The following is a 20770-nucleotide window of genomic DNA, read 5'->3' as shown; positions in this document are numbered from 1 at the left end:
TCTTGACCTTCAAACACACTCTCTCTCTCCATCCCCCCCCACCACCCCCCACCCCCACCCCCCCCGCCAGGCTACAGCATAGCTTTGCCTGGCTCTTCCACCATCACCCCTGCCGGTGCCACCTCCCTCTTGCTTAACTCCCGCCTAAGTCATCCAGTTCTACAAGCCACGCCATCCCTAATCCATTCCCTTCAACCTGGGAAGGGGGAAACAGAGGTGACAGGAGGGGCTCAGACACATCGGCCTCCCCAGATTGCTGCTCACGGACGGGGAGATGGCGAGAGAGGTGCGACACTGGGAAGGGAAGTCAGTGAGTCATCTGCAACTTTATTATCCACCGGTTTGATTTATACAATCTTTGCGCTTGGAAATCCACGACAGAAAGGCCACAGTGTGATGCACCCAGTTGACAGAGACCTGTCTTCTCCCCAGCCAGGCCCAGCCCACCCCACAAGCCCTTGTCCCCAGGACACATGAAAGCTTGCAGGCATCCTCCACGAGTCCCCGTCGCTCTGTGGCCGCCCGCCTTGGGGCCACACCCACGGGAATCACGTCTGCCCACGGGGCCACAAGAGGGCCTGATGATGGATTCAGGTAGAGCCCCATCTCCCATCCTCCTCGGGCTGAACCTCCAGCCCTGTGTTCCCAGAGGGTGTGTCATGGGCTGCACCCACAGCCTTGGGGCGCTTTCCAGGGACTCCTTCCAACACGCAGAGCACCAAAGGGGGCTTGGCAGTGACCGCACGTGTGTGCCTGTCTGGGCAACCTTGAGTCTGTCTGTGCCTGACATCCTCTGACAGTTCCGAGTGCAAACGTGTAGGTGTGAGGGTGTGTGAGTGTGTGTGTACATAGCCACAGCTGCTAGCAGAGGGTCTAATTAGAGAAACAAGAACATTCAGTGTAAAGTTTAATTTTAGAGATTAGTTAATTTTCTGGTTTTGTTTTCCCTGGCAATCAATAAAGCTACCAAGAAAACAGACCAAAGAACTGGTTTCTCTCTAAGTCTGTGCATATGTGGGAGGTGTGAGGCTGTCTGTGTGAGAAGACCTAGGCAGAAATGGTCAATACAGGCAAAAATAATAACAGCCCCTCCCCTTTCCCCCTCCTCCCAGCTCAGGTTCTGTCTGAGGAATGGCCCTGAGGCAGGAGGAGCTGAGTTCCCCCCTCCTTGGAGCCATGAGGTGGCCAGGATGCCCCACACAAGGGCGTGACATCCGGGTGCCAGCTGGCCGAGAACTGGGTCCTGAGGCCACAGCTCACCACCTGTACCTTGAAGATGTCCGTTCAGAGGAAACGGGTGCTCCAACCCCCAGGCCCCTGGAGAGCACAGTGCTGGCGGGTAGGTGGCACTGCTGCCCGGGGAAACCTAGAGGGCAGCTGTTCCCCTCCTCCCCAAGCCGCCTCTTCTCCGGCCTCCTCTCTCTTCCCACTCAGCCATCTCCACCTGAAAGTTAGGCTCAACCCTGATGGGCCACAGGCCGTGGTGTCCCCACAATCTGTGGCCCCCAGTCTCCCAGGAAAGGTTAGGGGAGCCAGAAGAGATGTTGCATAGGTGGAGGCCATACCCTTGGCGGGTACAGGCCTGGCTAGGCTGGAGGAAGAGGGGAGAGGCTGGAGGAGGGAAAGGGGCAGCTCTGATGGCTCAGGTGACATGAGAAGCATCAGGGGTGAGCCAGTGTTGGAGGCCTGAGGGTTTTCCTCTCCAGCTGGAAATGTGAGCTCAATCCCTGGGCACTGTCAGCTGGGAAAACATTAGCCAGGGGATTTGGGAAGGCAGGGGGTTTGTACACAGACATGCACACGGAAGCACATCAGGGTAGGAGTAGTGGGGGAGCAGCACACAGGGCCAGCGCCCTGCGGCGGAGGCAGTTTGCCCCTTTGAAGACCCTGGGACACACAGCAGGGCTTCAGCTCATGGGCTAGGGGAGGACAGAGGGGTCGGGCAAGATTTAGAGAATTCCTGCCTCTGACCCTGCCACTGGAAATGAGTCTTTCTCCAGCTGGGGTTCGTGACAAGGTCCTCAGCCCTGCAGAGGCTCTGCTTGCACACGACCACTCTCCACTCTTCCCCACAAGTTCGGGGGAGGCAAGGGCCGTCCCCCACAGACACTCTGACCTTTGGGGGGTCTTTTCACGACCCTCTCCTCTTTGACTCCCACTAGCTTCCTGAGGTCCCCCTTGTCACCCAGGCCTATCTCCTGCTCTCCCCACTTAGTCATTCATTCACCTTGGTCAGCTTGAAGGAATGCTGCCTGGGTGGTCTCCCACCCTCTCTGAAGGGAGTGCCCTCCCAGAACCCAGGTGATGAGGCTACAGTTTAAAGGACTGAGGTGCACTGCCCTCCACAGTTTGCCTTGCCCCTCACCCCTGGCAACAGCTCTTCAAAGCCAGGGAGCAGGAAGGGAGGGAGAAGTGTGAAATCTGCGTGGTGAGTACAGTCCCCCCCAGGACCCAGCCTGCCAGGGCCCAGTGAGATAAACAACAGCAGAGGGAGTGGCAGAGAGGAAACCCCGGGCCAGCGCCAAGAAGAGATCAACAATTCCATGGCTTTGAGGCTTTGAGATGGAGTATCGCGGCTGACACCTGCCCAGGCCTCAGACCCACTGAATTCGTTAGCTTGGATGGAAGCCAGCCCTGCTCTTCTCCAAACCACTGCCCCCTCGGTAGAGAGAGGCCCCAGCGAGGCCAGGCTGCGGAGGAAGGAAAGCCCCAATTGCCCTTCCCCTGGCCTGTAAACCTCCCCAGCTGCAAAGCGAGGGCCTCTCCCTTGAGGCGAGGCCCAACGCGGGTCCCACGGCAGTCTCCACGTAACAGTCATTAGATCCGTTGAAAGGCGGGACTGGAAATTCCGAGTGTGTGAGTATGAGTGTGGGAAGTGGAGGTGTCCCCCTAGGAACTCAGGGGCGGGGCTGGAAGAGACAACTCTGCCGGGGCGGGATTCCCTCCCCTCCCCACAGCTGTCTATGTTCAGGAAAGGCGGGTGTGGGGAGGTGCTCGAATCGGCCCCTTCGGGGTCTGTCCCTTGCCCCCTCGCCTCCCCCCACCCCACCCGCACCGTGCCCAGCACAGCCTCGGCCACATTCTTGACTCCCCCTGCTACACGCAGGGAGTACCAACGGCGAGGGGCAGTGAGGAGGCCGGCGGGCCGGTCCAGGGCCCCGGGGTCACAGTGAGGTCTCTACGCAGGAGCCGTGGCGGTGCAACGGCCGGTGGCCATGGCCCAGACATCCCTCCTGCCGGTGCACGATGAGCACGGGGAAGTAAAGGGCGTCGTGGTAGGGCGGCGGCGGCCCGCCCTCCTCCTCGTCTTCGTCGTCCTCGTCGTCCCCCATGCTGGCCTGGCTGGACAGCCGCGTCTGCTCGGTGGGGCAGCTCGCCTCGTTGACGCTCCCGCTCCGGCTACGCCACAGGCAGCTGCGCCGGGAGCCGTAGAGGCGGCCTAGGGAGAAGCGGCTGCCCCCGCAGCCCGCCCCGCCGCCGGGCCCCGGTCCGGCCCGAGGACTGGCGCAGATGCTAAGAGCGCTGCGCGAGAAGATGGACGAGCTGCTGACGGCGCGCTGGCAGTGCTCGCAGCTGCGCCTGTACGGGGCCAGGCCCGCTGCACCTGGGCCACCCACCCCACCGTAGCGGCACGTGGGCGCGTAGCCGCCCGCCGCGCCCCCAGCACAGTGCGCGCCCAGCCCCGCCAGGTCCATGAGCACCGCCTCCGAGTAGCTGGGCACCAGCTGCTGGTTGGAGCGGATGTGCCACTCGAGCTCCGTGCTGTCCACCGTGTTGACCCGCGGCAGTCGGTGCGTGAGAGGGGGCAACAGCTCGTCGCTGGGGCTGAGGCCGCCGCCCGCGCTGCCACTGGCCGAGCTCGGGCCCTCCAGGCCGAAAAGCTTCTCCACGTGGTAGTGCGCGTAGGCCGTGCGGTACTCGGCCAGCACGCGCAGCGGCCACGACAGCGTGAGCAGCGCTGCAGCCCAGAAGGCCGACGAGCAGGCGTACCAGGGTGGCCTGGCTGGGTCGGGGAAGGCCACCATGAATTCGCGGAAGTCCACGTTCTTGAGGTGCATGCCTTCGCGCGCCTCCATGTAGTCGTCCAGGCCCTCGTTCTCGGCGAAGAAGCGCGCGCGCTGGCACAGGTACGCGTTCTCGGCCTCCACGCTGGCGAAACTGAAGCACTTGGTGAAGCGCAGGCGCGTGGCAGGCGCGCCCTCCAGCCCCACCAGCGCCTTGGACACGTCGCGGACGCCACAGCGCTCGTAGTCGAACTCGGCCTCGGCCACGTGCGTGTTGACGCGCTCATGGTAGACCTGTGGCGCCGGGGAAGGCGGCAGGAGTCGCTTCTCTCTGCTTACCCTCCTCCGCCCCATCACTGCCCTTGGCGCCGGATCAAACCCTCAGCCTGTCCTGGTTTAGCTCCCGGTTGGGGCCAGGTAAGAACTTATCGGGTTTACAGAGACATTGAGGCCCTCAGCTTCATCAGTGAGTTAGAGATGAGGGCGGGGCTAGGAACTCATCCCTACTTATGTGCCTTCTCACTTTAACTAAGCCCTGCTCTGTCTAGGGGTCAGTCCCAGGCCCTGAATTGTCCCTCCGGCTTGCCTGATCCTTTTGCCACTGCATCTTTTGTCCCACGCTGCCCCCTCATCACCCCGAACAGCCTACCCGTCTTCCCTTTTACAAGTGTGTTTCCAAATGGGCCCCCCAGAGGAGGTCCCTGTGGACCCCCTTTGTCTCTGGTCTCCCTGCTGCCACCTTTAGCTAGTACCCGGCCTCCCTCCTGATCCTCACAGGGCCCAAGCTTTGTTTACCCAGCCCAATACTGAGACAGTGGAGAGGTCCCCCTTATCTGGGAAAATCTCCTCTTCCACCAGGGCTCTAATATGCCTAACCCCAGCAGGTATACGGAGTGCTGCTTGACACCCTCCATGCCTCCCAGGCCCACCTCCACCTTTTTGCCAGCTGACCCCCACCTCTGGGAGCCTCACACTTGGGATCCACAGCCCTGAGTTTGAGTCTAGCACTACCACTTAGAAGCTGCAGAACTTGGGCAAGCCACTGAGCTCAGGTCTCTTTAACTGTGAAAGAGGACTCGGTAGCAGGCACCTCACTAATCAGCCTGTGAGGCTGTGCCTGTGAAACACCTCCAACCATTAAGCACTAAACCACACCGACCCTGGAGCCAGACTGCCGGGGTTCAAATCCCAGCTCCACCACACACTAGCTGTTTGACCTTAGGTAAGTTACTGAACCTCTCCAAGCCTCAGTTTCCTCATCTGTAAAATGGGAGTAATAGTTACCTACCTCATAGGGTTATCATGAGGGTTAAATAAATGATTTGACATCTGTAAAGTAGTTAGAACAGACCCTGGCTGCTAGTAAGTGTTTGCTGTTATAATTTTGGTGGGTGTTCTTGTCCTCCTGTTGCAGTGCCCACAAGAGCTCACTGCTGCCTGTGCTCCTCCCCCTAAGGACAGTCGAGCAGGGTCCCAGCACCCCCTCCCATCTGGACTGGCCTCTGCTCCCCTCCAGCTCCTCACCTGCGTGGTGGTGTAGGCGTCTCCATTGCGGTATCGGGTGACCTGGCGGGTGCGGCGGACATAGTGGTAGCTGATGGCCTTCCACCAGATACATGGCGTGGCCTGCTGCATGCGGCCCACGCGCTCCCGCACGCTGCTCACATCCACGCGGTGCTGCAGCTCGTGGCGGGCTTGGCAATGCCAGCACTCCACCAGGTAGACAGCGTACAGCATGAGCAGGAAAGCCAGGGGGATGTACACATAGCCGTTGGAGCAGGGGCTGTCGTGGTACATGAGGCTGTTGCCCTGGTAGGCGCTGCTGAAGGTGAGGCGGGTCACCGTGGTGACGTGGCACCAGGCCACGGCCCCCAGGCAGCCGTACATGAGCAGCGAGAGGAGCAGGCACTTCCAGTGGGACTCACGGCAGAGGGACTTGGTGAAAGAGGGCTGGATGGGACGCTGCTGCTCAGAAGGGCAGGCAAAGGGGCCAAGATGAGTGCGGAGTGAGACGGAGTGGCAAGTTCCAGCACAGAGATGGATGGCGGGCCAGAGGCCGACACCGGCGATGACAGGCAGAGACAGACAGGAATGTGCAGAGAGAGTCAGACCAAGATGGGAGGCCAGGACCAGAGATTAACACAGAAGTAACCCAGAGTGAGCCATGAGGACAGGAAAGAGGGACGGAATACCAGTATAGAGAAGTGCAGAGGCAGAGGGATCAGAGCCAGAGATGGAGGGAGAAGGCCCAGGTGGCAGAGAAGACACAGATGGATAGGATGGCACCCAGAGAAACAGAGTCCAAAGACAGACACAGAGATGGCAATGAAACAGGAGAAGGTGTGCATAGGGAAGACAGGGAGTACAGATAGGCATCAGAGAAGGCAGGTCCCCAGCCTGGACCCCTTCCAGGTATTCCAGGAAAGGGGAGAGGGGCCCACTGACATCACCTTCCCACTTCACAGGTGGGGCCCTCCCTTCTTCCAGAACCTAGGAGGAGCCACTTCCTCTGACCCATCCACCTCCCTGTCCCTCACAGACAATTAGCCTCATACCTCCCAGGAAACCCCAAGCCCTGTCTCCTTCCCCATACTCTGGACCCCAGGTCCCCTGTGAGTCTCCCTAACATCTACCCCTGTTCTAAGATAAAAGGCAGGGGGGTTTGTGTCCCCGAGCAGCAAGTGGTCCAGGAGGATATATCCAGAGGGCAGAGGCGTGTGGCTGGGGAGAGGGGATGTGGGACAGGGGCGGGGGGGCAGGGAGGGAGATGTTCGCAGCCCAGCCATTTGTCAAGAGAAAACGATTTTTGGTACGGGGGTCTATTAAAGCACTTATCATATTCTGGCCCACAGTTGTCCCGGTGAGTTGTTTACGTGTGTGGCTCCTCCACTAGACTGGGTGCCCCTGAGGGCAGGGCCTCATTCCCTTTGCATCCTGGGTGCTGGCACCCACAGCCGCTCAATGATGAGTACTGAGTCGTATTTCTGGTGGCAGCCTGGGCTTTCCCTCTCCTCCCCCCACTGTCTAGCTTTAGGAACCCTCCACACACCCTCCTGCTGAGATCCTGACTTTTTCTTTCAATTCCCCAGGCTGAACCTGGAGGCTAGCCAAGGGAAGGGAGAGAAAGGTGGAGAGGAAGGGCACAGTAACAGACAGCAGGCCCCGGACCCGGTGTGAAATCCGAGGAAAGATCTGGAAGTACAGATAGGTAGGTGGGCTGGGAAACAGTACTAGCATATGCAAACAAGATTGGGGGATGTGTGCCTTTCAGAGAGCCTTGTCCTGCAAGGGGGGCATATGTGCCTCTTGGTGTGCCTGAGTGTGCACTTGTCCCAGTGAGAGGGCGTGTGGAAGGGGCTCTGCCTGCGGGTCCTGCCTGTGTGCTTCTGCCCCAGTGCCGTGTGCAATGTGTGCACGAGTGTGCATGGGAGATGGAGGAGCCCCTGGTACTCTCTTCCATTCCTTTTGTCTCCAGATTCAGAGGACTGAAGAGTAGGACCCCCAACAAGGGATGTGCTGGTTACCAAAACTGGGAAGGATTCCTGGGCTCAGGACTCCCTGGAGGGGGGCCTGCATGGATATGGGGAGAGAGAGGCGCACATCCCCCACGCACACACTCCCAGTGACTCCAGGGGAGAGATCGCCTCTGCACACATTCGACCTTTTTAGGGCCCCAACTCACGTTAACACTACCATTTCCCCCGTGGAACTGGCAGGTACTCTCCTGCCTCCGCAGCCCCTACACGTCACCCTGCCTGGCCTTCAAGATAGCATCCCCTCCGTGAGATGGGATCCCGGACACCATCCCCATCCCCACCAGCCCGGGATCCGCGAGGCTCCGCCCCTAGGCCCCTCCCCCTGCCCGGGACCCCCCGAGCCCCGCCCCCGGCGCGGCCCCTTCCCTGCCACCGCGGACAGCTCCGGCCGCCGGGTGGGGGCAGCGAGGCGGGACTGCGGCTGCGGCGGCCGGCTCGGGGTGCGGGGCGCCGGCCGCGCTGCGGCGGAACCGGCGGGGGCCGCGCGCGGCGGGGGATGGGGGCCAGGCTGCGGCCGCGCCGGGGGAAGGGATGCCGCCGGCTCTCACCTCCTCTCGGGCGGGGCCCTCGTCCGCCGCCGCCGCCGCCGTGGGCTCCTCCGGGACCCCGGAGCCGCCACCACCGCCGCCGCCGCCGCCGCCGCTCTCGCCCGCGGCCGAGCCAGGGGGGGACATGGCGTAGAGGGGGCGCGTCGAGCTCAGGGCCTCCCGGGGGGCTGCCGGGGGCCGGGGGCATCCTGCGCCGGCTCTGGGGAAGGGGCGGGAGGGGGCGGGGCCCTCGCTGCTCCCCACCCCCCGCCGGGGGGAGGGGGCCGGGAAAGGGCACCACGGGTAAGGGGCTCGGGGATGGGGATGGGGAGGCGGGCTGGGGGGCCGGGCCGGGGGGGGCCGGCGCCGGGGGTGGGTGTCACCTTGAGGCCCTCGCGGCGCCGCTCCGCCTCCCGCCCGCTCCCGCCGCCGCCTTTTGTCTGAGCCGAGCTGGAGCCAGCGCGCCCCCCCTCTTCCTCCCAGCGCAAGAGCCCCGCCCCCGGCCCCCCAAACTCCGCCTTCCCCAAGCCTACCTAATGGCCACCCCAAAGGGGAAAAGCAACAGGGGCTCCCCGCACCCCTTCCCCACTCCCAGCCCTGCTCACCACACGCACCATCCCAGGAAGATCTAAGCCGAAACTCCTCTCGGTCTGTTTGTGGAGGGGGCGCCAGCGGTTCAACCAACATCCCTCCCCATCTTTGGTTCCCGCAAGTTCCCGGGGCTGAGAGTGGGGAAAGGAAATTGAGTCTTGGAACCCTAGGGAACAGCTTTATTCCCAGTTGGATGGTAAAGGGTTAAGGCAGGAGCCAGACTTCAGAGGCCAGACCCATCTGAACAAGGATGGGATAGGGTGAAAAGGAAAGGATTAGAGCTAGATGTGAGAAAGGACTAACAGAAGGCAGAAGAGGGGACACTGAAACCAGCCTTCACTGAATCATCTTCCTACCCTAGGAAAACAGCCCCAGAGAAGCAGTGAAGTGTGTACATAGCCCTAGGCTGGAGATCAGGAAACCTGAGTACAGATTCTTAATCCTGGCTCTCTCATTAGCTGTGTGACCTTGGGCAAGTGCCTTCCCCTCTCTGAGCCTTAGTTTCCTCATCTGGGCAGTGAGAAAGTTGACTGGACAATCTCTAAGGCTCTGACTTTCTTCTGTGGGTGTAGGAGACAAAGTCACAGGCCACAGGCCAGGCTGAGTGACTGCAGGTCGCCTGTCCCTTCATGCCATCCACCCACAGTGCTTTTCCCTGTCCCGCTTAATGGCAGAAAGGAAACTGCCATTCATTCATTCCTGAATGCATCCATTCAATAAACAGGTATTAAGGGACTTCCCCAGTGGTCCAGTGGGTAAGACTCCATGCTCCCAATGCAGGGGGTCTGGGTTTGATCCCTAGTCTGGGAACTAGATCCCACATGCATGCCACAACTAAGAATCCACATGCCTCAACTAAAGATCCCGTATGTCCTGATGAAGACCCGGCACAGCCTCAATTAATAAATAAGATAAATATATTTTTTAAAGAATCACATTTAACTTTTAAAAAAAAGGTATTAAATACCTACTGTGTGCCCTGTACAGAAATGCAAACATACAATTTCCTGTCCTCAAGGAGCACGAAGTCTAATGGGGAAGGAGGACATGGAAACCAATCATTATGATAGAATAGGATAAAGGCTACACTTGATCAATCTATGTGTGCACAGTCACTGCAGAATCCTGTTGTGTGTCATGTGTTACATTAAAGTCTTTGACATATAGTGACTTTCCCCATTTACCCACAAGAAACCAAGGCAGAGGGAGGGTTAGTGACTTATTCAAGGTCACTTGCTAGTACTCAAAGAGTGGTCCTAGAATCCAGACCTTTCCATAGGGGTCTTTGGGGGTCAGAAGTCAGCTTGAGGCAAAGCCTGGATATCTGATCTTTGGGAATAGAGGAAAAGGCCACTGATGGTCCTGCCTCTCCTCTGGGACAGAACAGCCTCTGTCTCCACCCACATACCCACCTCCCACTCCTGGTCCTGCCTCCATTTTCCTACTCTTCCCTTTCCAGGGAAGGTGAAGGGGGCTCAGCCTGACTGTCACTTCAGAACTATCCAGCCTACATGATCCTCCCCAGGTCAGTGAGTCCATCCTCCCTGCCAAAACAGAGGAAGGGTGTGGTCCCAAAAGGCATGGTTCTCCTTCATCCCCATGGCAGAGGAAGAATCTCACTTGATGGCTCATTCCAGTGTCTCTCTCCTACCCATGATTTTTGGGAAGTCCTGCCTACAGCTAACTCCAACCCTTCTTCTGGTGTCAGTTCACTCCACCTAGTTCAGTGCTTACTGCAGATGGAGAGCAGAGGTCCTAACCCTGGCGTTTCCTAACCCAGATGGGATCTTCACATTCACCATTTAGTTGTTCTAATCTTCCTCCTGTCCCCCAGCCCCACTGCCTTCCTGACTCCATTTCAGGGGGCTTTGGAAGAGAGGTAGCCCAACTTCTTTTGGCCAACCCCAGAGCTCCCAAGAGATAAAAGACCACCTCCCCTTTCTCCATACACACACATGCCCCCTCCTTGGAAGCCCCGAGAAAAGAGGGGTGAAAGGAGGGGGCTGTGGAAGGAGCCAGCTAACCGGCTGGTCACCTTGGCAACTGGGCCTGTTTCCTGAAGATGAGCCTGGCTGGAGTGGGCATAGATGGGAAGTGAGAGCACCACAGAGGGAACCAGAAAACAGAGAAGAGGACTGGAGGGGCCCAGCCTTGAAGATTGGAGCTGAGGGAGTGAAGTCAGGACCCTGACCATGCTGTGACCTGAGTCAAAGTCCCCAGGTCATCTTTCCAGATGGCACTGCCATGGTCCCTGTTCCCATTCCTAAATTTTCCCCAGAAGGGCTTCCTGTCCTAGTACAGGCTACATTCTGGAAGTAGTCAGTGACTCAATGCTGACCTCATGTGGCCAGAAAAGGGGCTGCCAAACACCTGTTATGGTTTAGAGCCAGACACTGGACTGGATTGGGGTATGTTTTTCCTTAAAATCAGCCTCTGTACGTATGAGAGAGGCGGTCCCTGCACGCTCCTGAGTTCCTGTGTCCTTGCGGAGAGCTCAGATGTCCCCAACCCCTTAGACCTTCAAAAAGGAAAGGAAGTTTCACTGAAAACATTTTTAAAGTTTTGGATTAGGAACAGGAAAACGCAGCTCTACACTTTCAGATTGTTTGACCTTGGGCAAGCCAACTCACCTCTCTGGGACTCGGCTTGCAACTTTAAAATGGAGGTGATTTTGAACCCAAGTGGTTAGGGTTGTACTTTTTGCTCCAGCCTTTGAGGTTGGGAGAGGAACAGGTCAGGGGAGGAAGTTGAGAACATCTGAAGTCACGCTGACTCCAAGGGAAGGAGATGCCTCAATTTCCTTGGGCTTTCCCCTCACGGCTCCTCACTGCTTCATGCTCAACACATCCTCCCCACTCTGGTCGTCGGTGGGGATGGAGAGCAGTGGGTCATCTCCTCCCTTCTGCCCTTCCCCCTCTCTTCTCCATCCACTCACGCCCTCCCCAAACAGAGACTAGGTACTTCTCCCAGCCCTCTTCCCTTCCCATCTCCAGTTCAAACAGAACCCCCTTCCTCTCACCCCACTGGGTAGTTGGCCCCATGCTGTGCCTCTCTAGCACCCTGTTTTCACTCCTATCTTAGCCCAATCACTGTGTTGTAACTTTGAGGGGGCTTTTTTTTTTTTTTTTTTTTGGGGTTATGCGGGCCTCTCACTGTTGTGGCCTCTCCCGTTGGGGAGCACAGGCTCCGGACACGCAGGCTCAGCGGCCATGGCTCACAGGCCCAGCCACTCCGCGGCATGTGGGATCTTCCCGGACCGGGGCACGAACCCATGTCCCCTGCATCGGCAGGCGGACTCTCAACCCCTGCGCCACCAGGGAAGCCCTGAGGGGGCTTTTTGAAGGCTGGAACCATGGGAAAATTTTTTTGTGGGGGAGGGGGGTTGTTGGTTTTTACTGTTACTGTGATACTCGGTTTTGCTTCCAGCAGAGAGAACGATGTCAGGCATTTAGGAGAATCTCCATACATGTTTTTCAAATGAATGAATAAAATGAGGTTTCATGGGGATGGTGGTAGGGAAGCTGCTTAGTAGCTGCCCGTACACACCCCAGCTTTCTTCCCCCAATGCCAGAGATGGAAAAGGGAGATGTTTTCTTGGGGATGACCTTATCAGTGCATTGCTGGAACTTGGGGTAGGGGATAAATCATGGGGCAGTGATCACCACGTGAGTGGGGTTTGCCTACAGCCTCCTTAGCCCCAGGGAAAGTAGGGATGGGGAAGGAGGAAAGATGTGCTGGGGCTGGGGCTGCCGAGGGAACCTCAGCTGAGTGCTGCTCAGCATATCTCGGGCCTCCCCATCCTGGTCCCACCATAAGGAACTAAACTTCCCTAACCTGATGTCACCACCGGAGGCCACTGTTTCATCCCTGTGAGGAATGACCCCTCTGCTTTTTTAGACAACAGTTTTCCTGAAAAAAAAACACTTTCAGGGCTTCCCTGGTGGCGCAGTGGTTGAGAGTCCGCCTGCCAATGCAGGGGACACGGGTTCGTGCCCTGGTCCGGGAAGATCCCACATGCCGCGGAGCGGCTGGGCCCGTGAGCCATGGCCACTGAGCCTGCGCGTCCGGAGCCTGTGCTCCGCAACGGGAGAGGCCACAACAGTGAGAGGCCCGCATACTGCAAAAAAAAAAAAAAAAAACACTTTCAAAAAGCACATCCTGGGCTTTCCTGGCGGTACAGTGGTTAAGAATCCGCCTGCCAATGCAGGGGACACGGGTTTGAGCCCTGGTCGGGGAAGATCCCACATGCCCCGGCGCAACTAAGCCCGTGGGCCACAGCTACTGAGCCCGCTCACCTAGAGCCCAGTGCTCCACAAGAGAAGCCACCGCAATGAGAGGCCTGCGCTCCGCACCGCAACGAAGAGTAACCCCTGCTTGCCGCAACTAAAAAGCCTGCGTGCAGCAACCAAGACACAACGCAGCCAAAAATAAATAAATATTTTTTTTAAAAAAGCACATCCTCATGTCCAATTCTATGTGATCTGGGAAGTTGACACAGGTGACTCTCTATCCAGGACCCAAAGGGAGAAGTTCTCCTTTAAAGACATGGGTGTCCCCTTTGTCTCCTGGAAAAGCAAGAGAAATTGAGAGCAATGGTCAGGAGACAGGTAGCAACGCTTCCCCGTCCTACCTCCCACGTGCCCTCCCCAGAGGATGCCCAGCTTGTGCAGATGATTAATAAATATTCCTTTAAAAACAAACTAATGGGGTCTTACCTGGTGGTCCAATGGGTAAGACTATGTGCTCCTAATGCAGGGGGCCCAGTTCGATCCCTGGTCGGGGAACTAGATACCGCATGCATGCCTCAACTAAGAAGCCCGCAATGAGTCGGCATGCCCCAACTAAGAGTCCGCATGCTTCAACTAAAGACACCGAGTGCCACAACGAAGATCCCGCGCGCCGCCACTAAGACGCGGTGCAGCCTAAATAAATAAATAATTAAATTTTAAAAAGATCCTAGGAAGCATTAAAAAAAAAAAAAAATGAATGAATGGGAAAAATGAATGAAGAAACGGGAAGTGAAGGAAAGAAAGAATGCATGGAATTAACAAATGGAATGAAGAAGGAAGGGGAAAAGAATGAATGGATGGTTGGATAAATGAATGAATGAACGAATGGGTGAATTAACGCACGAGTGAGTCAGGACCGGGGAACCCCTGACTCGGAGCCAACGCAGAGGGCGGGGTAAGGGGGATTCCGAAGGGCGGGGCCTCGGTCCGGAAGCGCGGCGCCTGCCGGGGGCGGGGCCTGAGGGCGGGGCGAGCGAGCGCCTCAGACTGGGCTACCCAGCTGCCCGGAGTAGCGGATGCCTAGGATCCCGCCAGCGTTCCGAGCCTCTCCACGCTTCTCGCCGATCACTCGGGCCCCCGCAGCCCGGGAAGAAGGCCACTCCGGGCCCAGCACCCACTCTGCAAGGCGGACCTGCAACCCGGAAAGGCGGCGCGGAGTCGGATTCTGCTCGGACCGGGCCCCGGCGGGCCGGCGCCGCGGGGATGTCTGAGGCGCGGAAGGGGCCGGACGAGACTGATGAGAGCCAGTATGACTCGGGCATCGAGTCTCTGCGCTCTCTGCGCTCTCTGCGCTCTCTGCCCGAGCCCACCCCGGCCCCAGCCTCTGGGCCCTCAGACGGAGGGGGCCCCCAGCCCTGGACTCATCCTCCGGGAACCGCCAAGGAGCCAGAGGAGAAGGAAGATACAGACGGGGAGCGGGCTGACTCTACCTATGGCTCCTCATCGCTCACTGAGCCCCTGTCCTTGTTGGGGGACCCCAAGACCGAGGACCCAGCCCCAGACTCGCGGCTTCCCGCCGCGGGGGCGCTGAGCCCTCAGCAGCTGGAAGCACTCACTCACATCTCTGAGGACGGAGACACGTGAGTATGGGGGCTAGGCTAAGACAGGATCCCTTCCTCCCTCCCAATGCTAACTCGGGGTCGCCCCCAGGAGCCGCCACCCCCTATGTGAGAATCCCTCAAGGCACCAGCTCTGGAAGGGGCCGTCCCCACTCTCTCTTTCAAACTTAACTCTCAACCCACTTTTGAGCTGTATCCAGGACCAGTCCGGAGGACCTGGCATCGTCTGCATGCCCCACCTTTTGGCAGGGCCCTTACCAGGCACCTGGAAACACAGCTAGCATCTTGGAAATCTATCAGTAACCCATCCCTAGGAAGAGAAAATTCCCCTGACCAGCCCAGTTTTGTTTTGTTTTGTTTTTTCCTTACTGGGGGACAGGGCGTCCTTGTTTGCTCAATATCTGGGATTCCCGGCCTCTGACCTCAGAATGCCCTGTCTCAAGGAACAAGAGGGGCCAGTTACAGGCTGCCAGTGGGTCCAGGAAGCTGGGGTTGGGGGTGCTGCCAGGGTGCATTGCTGAGGCTGGCCCTAAGGAGGAGGAGGTGAGCCAGGCTGGGGCACTCTTGCCCCAGCAGAGAGACAGGCGGCTGGCTGCCCCAGCTAACTTCCTCCTCTGCTGAGAAAGGGGAAGTGAGGGCTAGAGTCAGCCTTACCGACACTCTCCACCTCCTGAGCCCCACAAGTCCCCCTCACTGTCCTGTGTGACCCCTTTACTTCATCCTTCCTCCCCAGGCCCAGGTGGAGCTTGGTGGAGACTGGGCTGCGGGGCAGTTGAAGTAAGAGACAGTTATGTGGCAGGGACTGGCCAGTTGAGGATTTGCCCCTCGGGAAGAAGAAAACACCGACAGGAGGGGGGTGGCTGGGATTTGGGGGGGTGAGAAACAAGAGTGGAGGGGGGCTGGGGTCCCAGATCTGGGATGCTGGAATGAACGGGGCTGAGGAGGCAGGAGATATCTGTCTTGACCTGCTTTTTTGGAGATGCAAGCGTCCTGGGTGGCCTTTGAGAAAGATAGTCTCTTGACCCAGTGGGTGACCCTAGGCCTTTTTGTACTCTGTGTCCAGATCACCAGCCCTCAGGCCCACAACCAAGATTGTGCGAGCTCCGTGCAGAATACCTATGGCTGACCTTTGACCCAGGGAGTGGCGGCTTCTGAGCCCGCCCTCCTTTGTTAACCTCCCAGCCCCTGCCTTGACCATCTCTAGTAGAGACAGATGTGGTGTCTAGACCCAAGGGGGGTTGGGGGGAGAGGTGTCAAGACTCCCCTGGGGGTTCCCTGAGAGGAGGGGGCACCTTCTTCCCTCCAGAGGTGTCTGGGCTGTGGGACATATGGAAATAGGAAGAGGAAGTGGGAGGAGGGGAGACTGAGGGAGAGAGGGAGGTGGCTGCAGGAATGTGACCAGAGAGCAGGCCCTGGCCGAGGGGATTTCCATCGCGGTTCCTCCCTCTCCTCCCTCCCTCCCTCCGTCACTCTCTCCTGGGCCTCGCCTGCCACCAGAGCCAGCGCCCCTCCCGCCTGAGCAGCCCCCTCCCCAGCCCAGACGGGCCTTTCAGCTGAGCTACCCGCCTGTCGAGTGCCCCGAGGCAGCTGTCCCTGGCCTAGACCCTCCAGCTCCGGCTTTCATTTTCCCCACCTGATGTGGGGAAACCCCAAGGCTGGAACTTCCCCTCCTAGCCACCCCCCGCCCCCCAGGTTACGGCTCTTTATCCCCCACCAAGCACACATTTTCTGCACTGCCAGGCCTCCCCTCAGAGGCGCGCACGGGAGCGGGGGCCCTAGGTCAGGCCCCTCCCACGCCCCGCCGTCTGAAGAGTGGCCCTCTGGCCGCCCCGTGGAGGGCAGCAGGATAGGGTTCTGCCCTGCTTCCTGCTCCTCTGCCAAGAGCTTCTGTCTCTTGGAATGTGTTTCTGAGGGGGGAGGGGAGTGATCCCACCCCTGCCTTCTCTGTCCTCCCCGCTGAGGCGGGCAGAGATGGGGAGCCCAGCCCTGGAAACCCCCTCTGCACCACCCCAGCAGCTTTCAGTTTGGCTTTGAGCCTGCAGCTGCCCGGCAGGGCCCTGGAGCCAGAGGGGAGCGGGGTGTGGGCAGGCTGGACAGGAAGGACCTTGTCCCGTCAGCACCCTGCCCGCACTCTCACTCAGCCAAGGCCCTCCTGAAGGCCAGAGATGGGAACTTGGAGCTCCCACCCCCAGGATCCTGGCTTCCCGCACCAACCCTCACTTCCTGGCCCAAACTCTCACTTCCTGCACCTACCGTATGGGTGGCAGCTTAGACATTGATGTGTTCCTTCTAACCCCAGGACCCCAGCCCACTCTCTGTGGCCTGGGCCCTGACCCCAAACCTTGGCTCTTCCTCCCAGGCTGATCCACCTGGCGGTGATTCATGAGGCCCCGGCTGTGCTGCTCTATTGCCTGGCTTTGCTGCCTCAGGAGGTCCTGGACATTCAGAACAACCTTTACCAGGTGGGTGGAAAGAGTGGGCTGAGCCCAGATACCTATGTCTGTCCCAGCAGCCATCCCCAGCAGCAGCACAGCGTCCTTAGGCTGCTCTCGCAGGAAGTCATATGCCAGACACTGGGCTAGAAGCTGAGGATGGAGAGAGGAGTAAGAAACAGCCTCTGCCCACAAGGTGCTCAAGCCTGGGCTAGGGGACTCGTGTCAATACCTAATTACACAGCATGGTGACAGAGTTGTGATGGAGATGCGTGCCAGCTGCTGTGGGAACCAAGTTCTGTGGGAAGCAGCCAGGGAAGGCTTAATACGAGAGGTGACTCTGCATAGAGCATTCAAGCAGGAGTTTGCCAGGTGGAGACTGCCTGGTGCCTCTGTCTCCTCCCCCCAACCTCTCCCCATTACCTAAGGTAACAGAGGTCTCCCCAGAAGGTGAGATACTAGACCCTGCCCCCCACTCCATCCTTTCTCCAGGGGCTTAGGCGACCTAAAAGGAGAGCAGGGGGCCACTCCCCTCACCTTGCCTCCAGAATTGGGGTCCCAAGAACTTGGTGGGGGGGTAACAGAAGGAAGACCAGGACCATAGCCTTTATAAGCAGTCCTCAAAGAAGGTGCTGGCCTCTAGCAATTTCTGTGCCCACACTAGCATGTTCCTGGAAGTGGGAGCATGCTGCAGTGGCCCCGTGACCCTCTCTCTGTGCCTGCAGACAGCACTCCATCTGGCCGTACATCTGGACCAGCCAGGTGCAGTTCGGGCCCTGGTGCTGAAGGGGGCCAGCCGGGTGCTACAGGACCGACACGGTGACACGGCCCTGCATGTGGCCTGCCGGCGCCAGCACCTGGCCTGTGCCCGCTGCCTGCTGGAAGGGCAGCCAGAGCTAGGCAGAGGACCGCCTCACTCCCTGGACCTCCAGCTGCAAAACTGGCAAGGTGCGGGCAGCCTCAGGGCCCATGAGATGAGGAGGGGACAGGAGACAGGGACCCCACTCTTAGGGAAGGGAGGGTCACAGCTTGTCCACTGATGAAGCATCTCCAGTTCTAAGCACATAGGTGCTCAGAATACCTTTGCTTAAAGAAAGAATGAATGGACGAATGAATGAATGAATGGGTTCTATTTCGAATTTATTGAGAACTTACTGTATGCTAAGCAGAGAGATAAACTTTTCCCTCAAGGTATTCAGTTTAATAGAGATTAGATGAACTCATTAATTTATTCAACGAAAATGCACTGAGGGCTTTCTATGTGCCAGACACTATTGTAGGAGCCAGGCTTGCATCTGTGAGAAAAGCAGAGAATGTCTGAGGCAAACAATAAACATAAGACGTGAGTCCTCTAGGAGGTTAACGGGCAGTCACTGCTGTGGAGACAGTAGAGCCGAGTGAGGGGACTGGAGTGGCGGGGGGGTGATGTGATTTTTAAACAGGGTGGTCAGGGAAACCCTCGTGGAGCCCGGACATTTGAGCAGAGATTTGAAAGAGGTGAGGGGTGTGAATTTGAATCTAGTTCTCTAAGCAGAGAGGGGCCCAGGCCAGAAAGGAGCTAGCAAAAAGGCTAGGGGAGCTCATGGGAGGAGGTGGCCCCTGGGGAGGGGCTGGGGGCCTGAGGATCCAGAGAGCTCTCAAGAAGGTGACTTTGGATGCGGCCTGAAGGCAGGTAGAGTTTTAGAAAGAGTGAGTGAGTGAGTGTGTGTGTGTGTGCATGTGTGTGTGTGTGTGTGTATGGGGGAGGGAAGTGTGTGTATGGGGGTGTGGGGGGGACAGGGGGGTGTGTTGGGGGAGGGTGTAAGGGGGAGGGTGTGTGTGTATGGGGAGGGGAATATGTGTTGGGGGAGTGTGTGTGTGTGCATGGAGGAGGGTGTGTGTGTTGGGGGACGGTGTGTGTGTGTGTGGGGGTGTCACTCAGCAACCTGACCCCTGAAGCGTGAAAGTTTCAATAACATGACTGAAAAGGTGGAAACTTTGAGTTCCTTTCCCCCCAGACTTTTGAGGGGGTTTTTGGGTTTGTGTTTTAACAGTCCTGTGATCAGAGGCACTGAGTGGGCAGGGGGTCCCTTGGGACTGAGGGGTAAGGGAGGCCCCTGAAGAAAGGGAGAGAGAGCTAGCTGGTGGATGCAGCCCCCACCCTCACCCCATCCCAGGTCTGGCCTGTCTCCACATCGCCACTCTGCAGAGGAACTGGCCACTTATGGAACTGCTGCTGCAGAACGGAGCTGACATCAACGCACAGGTGAGGCAGCCAATCAAGGTGCTGCCCAGCCCAGGGCCCAGGCCCGGGATGCTTTCTCTTGAGGGCCTTGGCTGACACCCTTCTTTCCCCCCAGGAGGGCACGAGCGGGAAGACAGCGCTGCATCTGGCCGTGGAGACCCACGAGCGGGGTCTGGTGCAGTTCCTTCTCCAGGCTGGGGCCCGGGTGGACGCCCGCATGCTCAACGGGTGCACACCCCTGCACCTCGCCGCGGGCCGGGGCCTCAGAAGCATCTCATCCACCCTGTGCGAGGCAGGTGCCGACTCCCTGCTGAGAAACGTGGAGGACGAAACTCCCCAGGACCTGGCTGAGGATGTAAGAGGCGGACACTCAGCTCTGCTGTCCAGGACCTCCCTCATGGAGACAGACGCTGTAATAGCTGAAAGGGTCAAGGAGTTAGGAGCCCAGGGTGTAAATCACGGCTCTGCCGCTCACCAGCTGTGGGACCTTGGGCAAGCCTCTGCCGCTCTCGCAGTCTGTGTTCTTAATTGGTCAGGACCAGGGGCCCAAACTTGGACTCCTACGGGAGCCGTGCAGCTAAAGCGCATCAGAGAAGCAGGCTGGGTGTGAGAGAGCCAGGTGATGGGGCCTGCGGGAGACCAGACAGTCTTTTTGTCTGAAGGTCACTCTACTGAACTTCAGCGGATACTTGCAGAGGAGGAAGGTGGGCCCAATATTCCCAGGTCTTGGAATTTTTTAAGAGAGATGAAACCTAGGTTTTCTGTAGAATCTTTCCCATTTTTAAATGTTTGATGTAAAAAAATATTCAAAATGTTTTGTGAGTACCCTTTCCCAACACCCTCCTCCCAAAACAAAAACAGGCCCTAGAAGCCCTGGGGGACCACTGTTTTGGGGGTTAGTAGGAAGATTTGTTCCCTGATGTCCTTCAACGACACTTGGTGGGGAGGAAAGGGCCCAATAGGTCTCCCAGCCCCCTTCCCCCACCACTGCCTTTGTCCACGGGCCCTGATCTTGCTTCTCTCCATCCTCTTCCTCAGCCCTTTGCCCTTTTGCCCTTTGATGACCTGAAGATCTCCGGGAAGCCACTGCTGTGTACTGACTGAAGCCGGGACAGGCTCTAGAGCCCCGGACACTCCTCCTTTTCCCATCTGAAAGCTGGAGCCACAGCTGCTACAGTCTGGGCCCAGGCCATGTGCCCTGGGGACTGCTGAGGCCAGAGCCTGGGGCCAGTACGGTCCCGAGCTGAGAGGAGGGACCACAAATAAGAGCCAGTCTGGAAGGAAGAGCTTCCAGGTGGATGGAAGGACCCCCAAAGCCCCAGGCAGCCTGGGCGAAGCCTGTTTACCTCTGTTGAAGATGGCGGGGCTCTTGCCTCTACCCACGTGGGGTCAGCTTGAAGCTGCCAGCCGGTATAGGCAACATGGACTCTCCTGAGTGAGGAGAGACACTGAACTGTGAGTGAGCAGGGCCCTAAAGGGTTCCATCTCACTGCTGAGGAGAACTTTGAAACACTGTTGTTTAAAGACTTCACACAGAAGGCCCTGAACTGAGCCTTTGGGGATGGAGAAGTTTCAAGAACATGACACTAAAACAGCAGAGACTTTTAA

General features: G+C 58.3%; 2 protein-coding genes across 2 annotated transcripts; one reads left to right on the top strand and one right to left on the bottom strand.

Annotated features, from left to right (window-relative positions):
• Positions 1–3101: 3101 nt before the first annotated feature.
• On the bottom strand, positions 3102–8214 carry TMEM151B (transmembrane protein 151B). Its single transcript, XM_032649592.1, has 3 exons — positions 8089–8214; positions 5529–5969; positions 3102–4298 (listed from the first exon to the last, which is right to left on the bottom strand). The coding sequence occupies exons 1-3, from the start codon at positions 8212–8214 to the stop codon at positions 3165–3167; spliced, it is 1701 nt and encodes a 566-aa protein (XP_032505483.1). The 3' UTR covers positions 3102–3164.
• A 5699-nt stretch (positions 8215–13913) lies between these two features.
• On the top strand, positions 13914–20770 carry NFKBIE (NFKB inhibitor epsilon). Its single transcript, XM_032647682.1, has 6 exons — positions 13914–14527; positions 16866–16968; positions 17664–17886; positions 19095–19183; positions 19278–19517; positions 20201–20770. The coding sequence occupies exons 1-6, from the start codon at positions 14151–14153 to the stop codon at positions 20264–20266; spliced, it is 1098 nt and encodes a 365-aa protein (XP_032503573.1). The 5' UTR covers positions 13914–14150; the 3' UTR covers positions 20267–20770.

This window comes from Phocoena sinus, chromosome 11 (genome assembly GCF_008692025.1).
Source record: "Phocoena sinus isolate mPhoSin1 chromosome 11, mPhoSin1.pri, whole genome shotgun sequence".
Lineage (NCBI taxonomy): Eukaryota > Metazoa > Chordata > Mammalia > Artiodactyla > Phocoenidae > Phocoena > Phocoena sinus.
Note: the sequence above shows the minus strand (reverse complement) of the source record. Positions and strands in the feature narration are given on the sequence as shown.

What these genes read in the sequence shown, in the direction of transcription:
- TMEM151B (XM_032649592.1), bottom strand. Translation starts at nt 8,214, where the DNA reads ATGTCCCCCCCTGGCTCGGCCGCGGGCGAGAGCGGCGGCGGCGGCGGC. An exon ending in AGGGCCCCGCCCGAGAGGAG is followed by an intron (nt 5,970 to 8,088) that starts GTGAGAGCCGGC and finishes CCTTCTGAGCAG; the next exon opens with CAGCGTCCCATCCAGCCCTC. An exon ending in ACGCCTACACCACCACGCAG is followed by an intron (nt 4,299 to 5,528) that starts GTGAGGAGCTGG and finishes CCGGCGCCACAG; the next exon opens with GTCTACCATGAGCGCGTCAA.
- NFKBIE (XM_032647682.1), top strand. Translation starts at nt 14,151, where the DNA reads ATGTCTGAGGCGCGGAAGGGGCCGGACGAGACTGATGAGAGCCAGTAT. An exon ending in CCAGCTGCAAAACTGGCAAG is followed by an intron (nt 17,887 to 19,094) that starts GTGCGGGCAGCC and finishes ACCCCATCCCAG; the next exon opens with GTCTGGCCTGTCTCCACATC. An exon ending in GAGCTGACATCAACGCACAG is followed by an intron (nt 19,184 to 19,277) that starts GTGAGGCAGCCA and finishes CTTTCCCCCCAG; the next exon opens with GAGGGCACGAGCGGGAAGAC.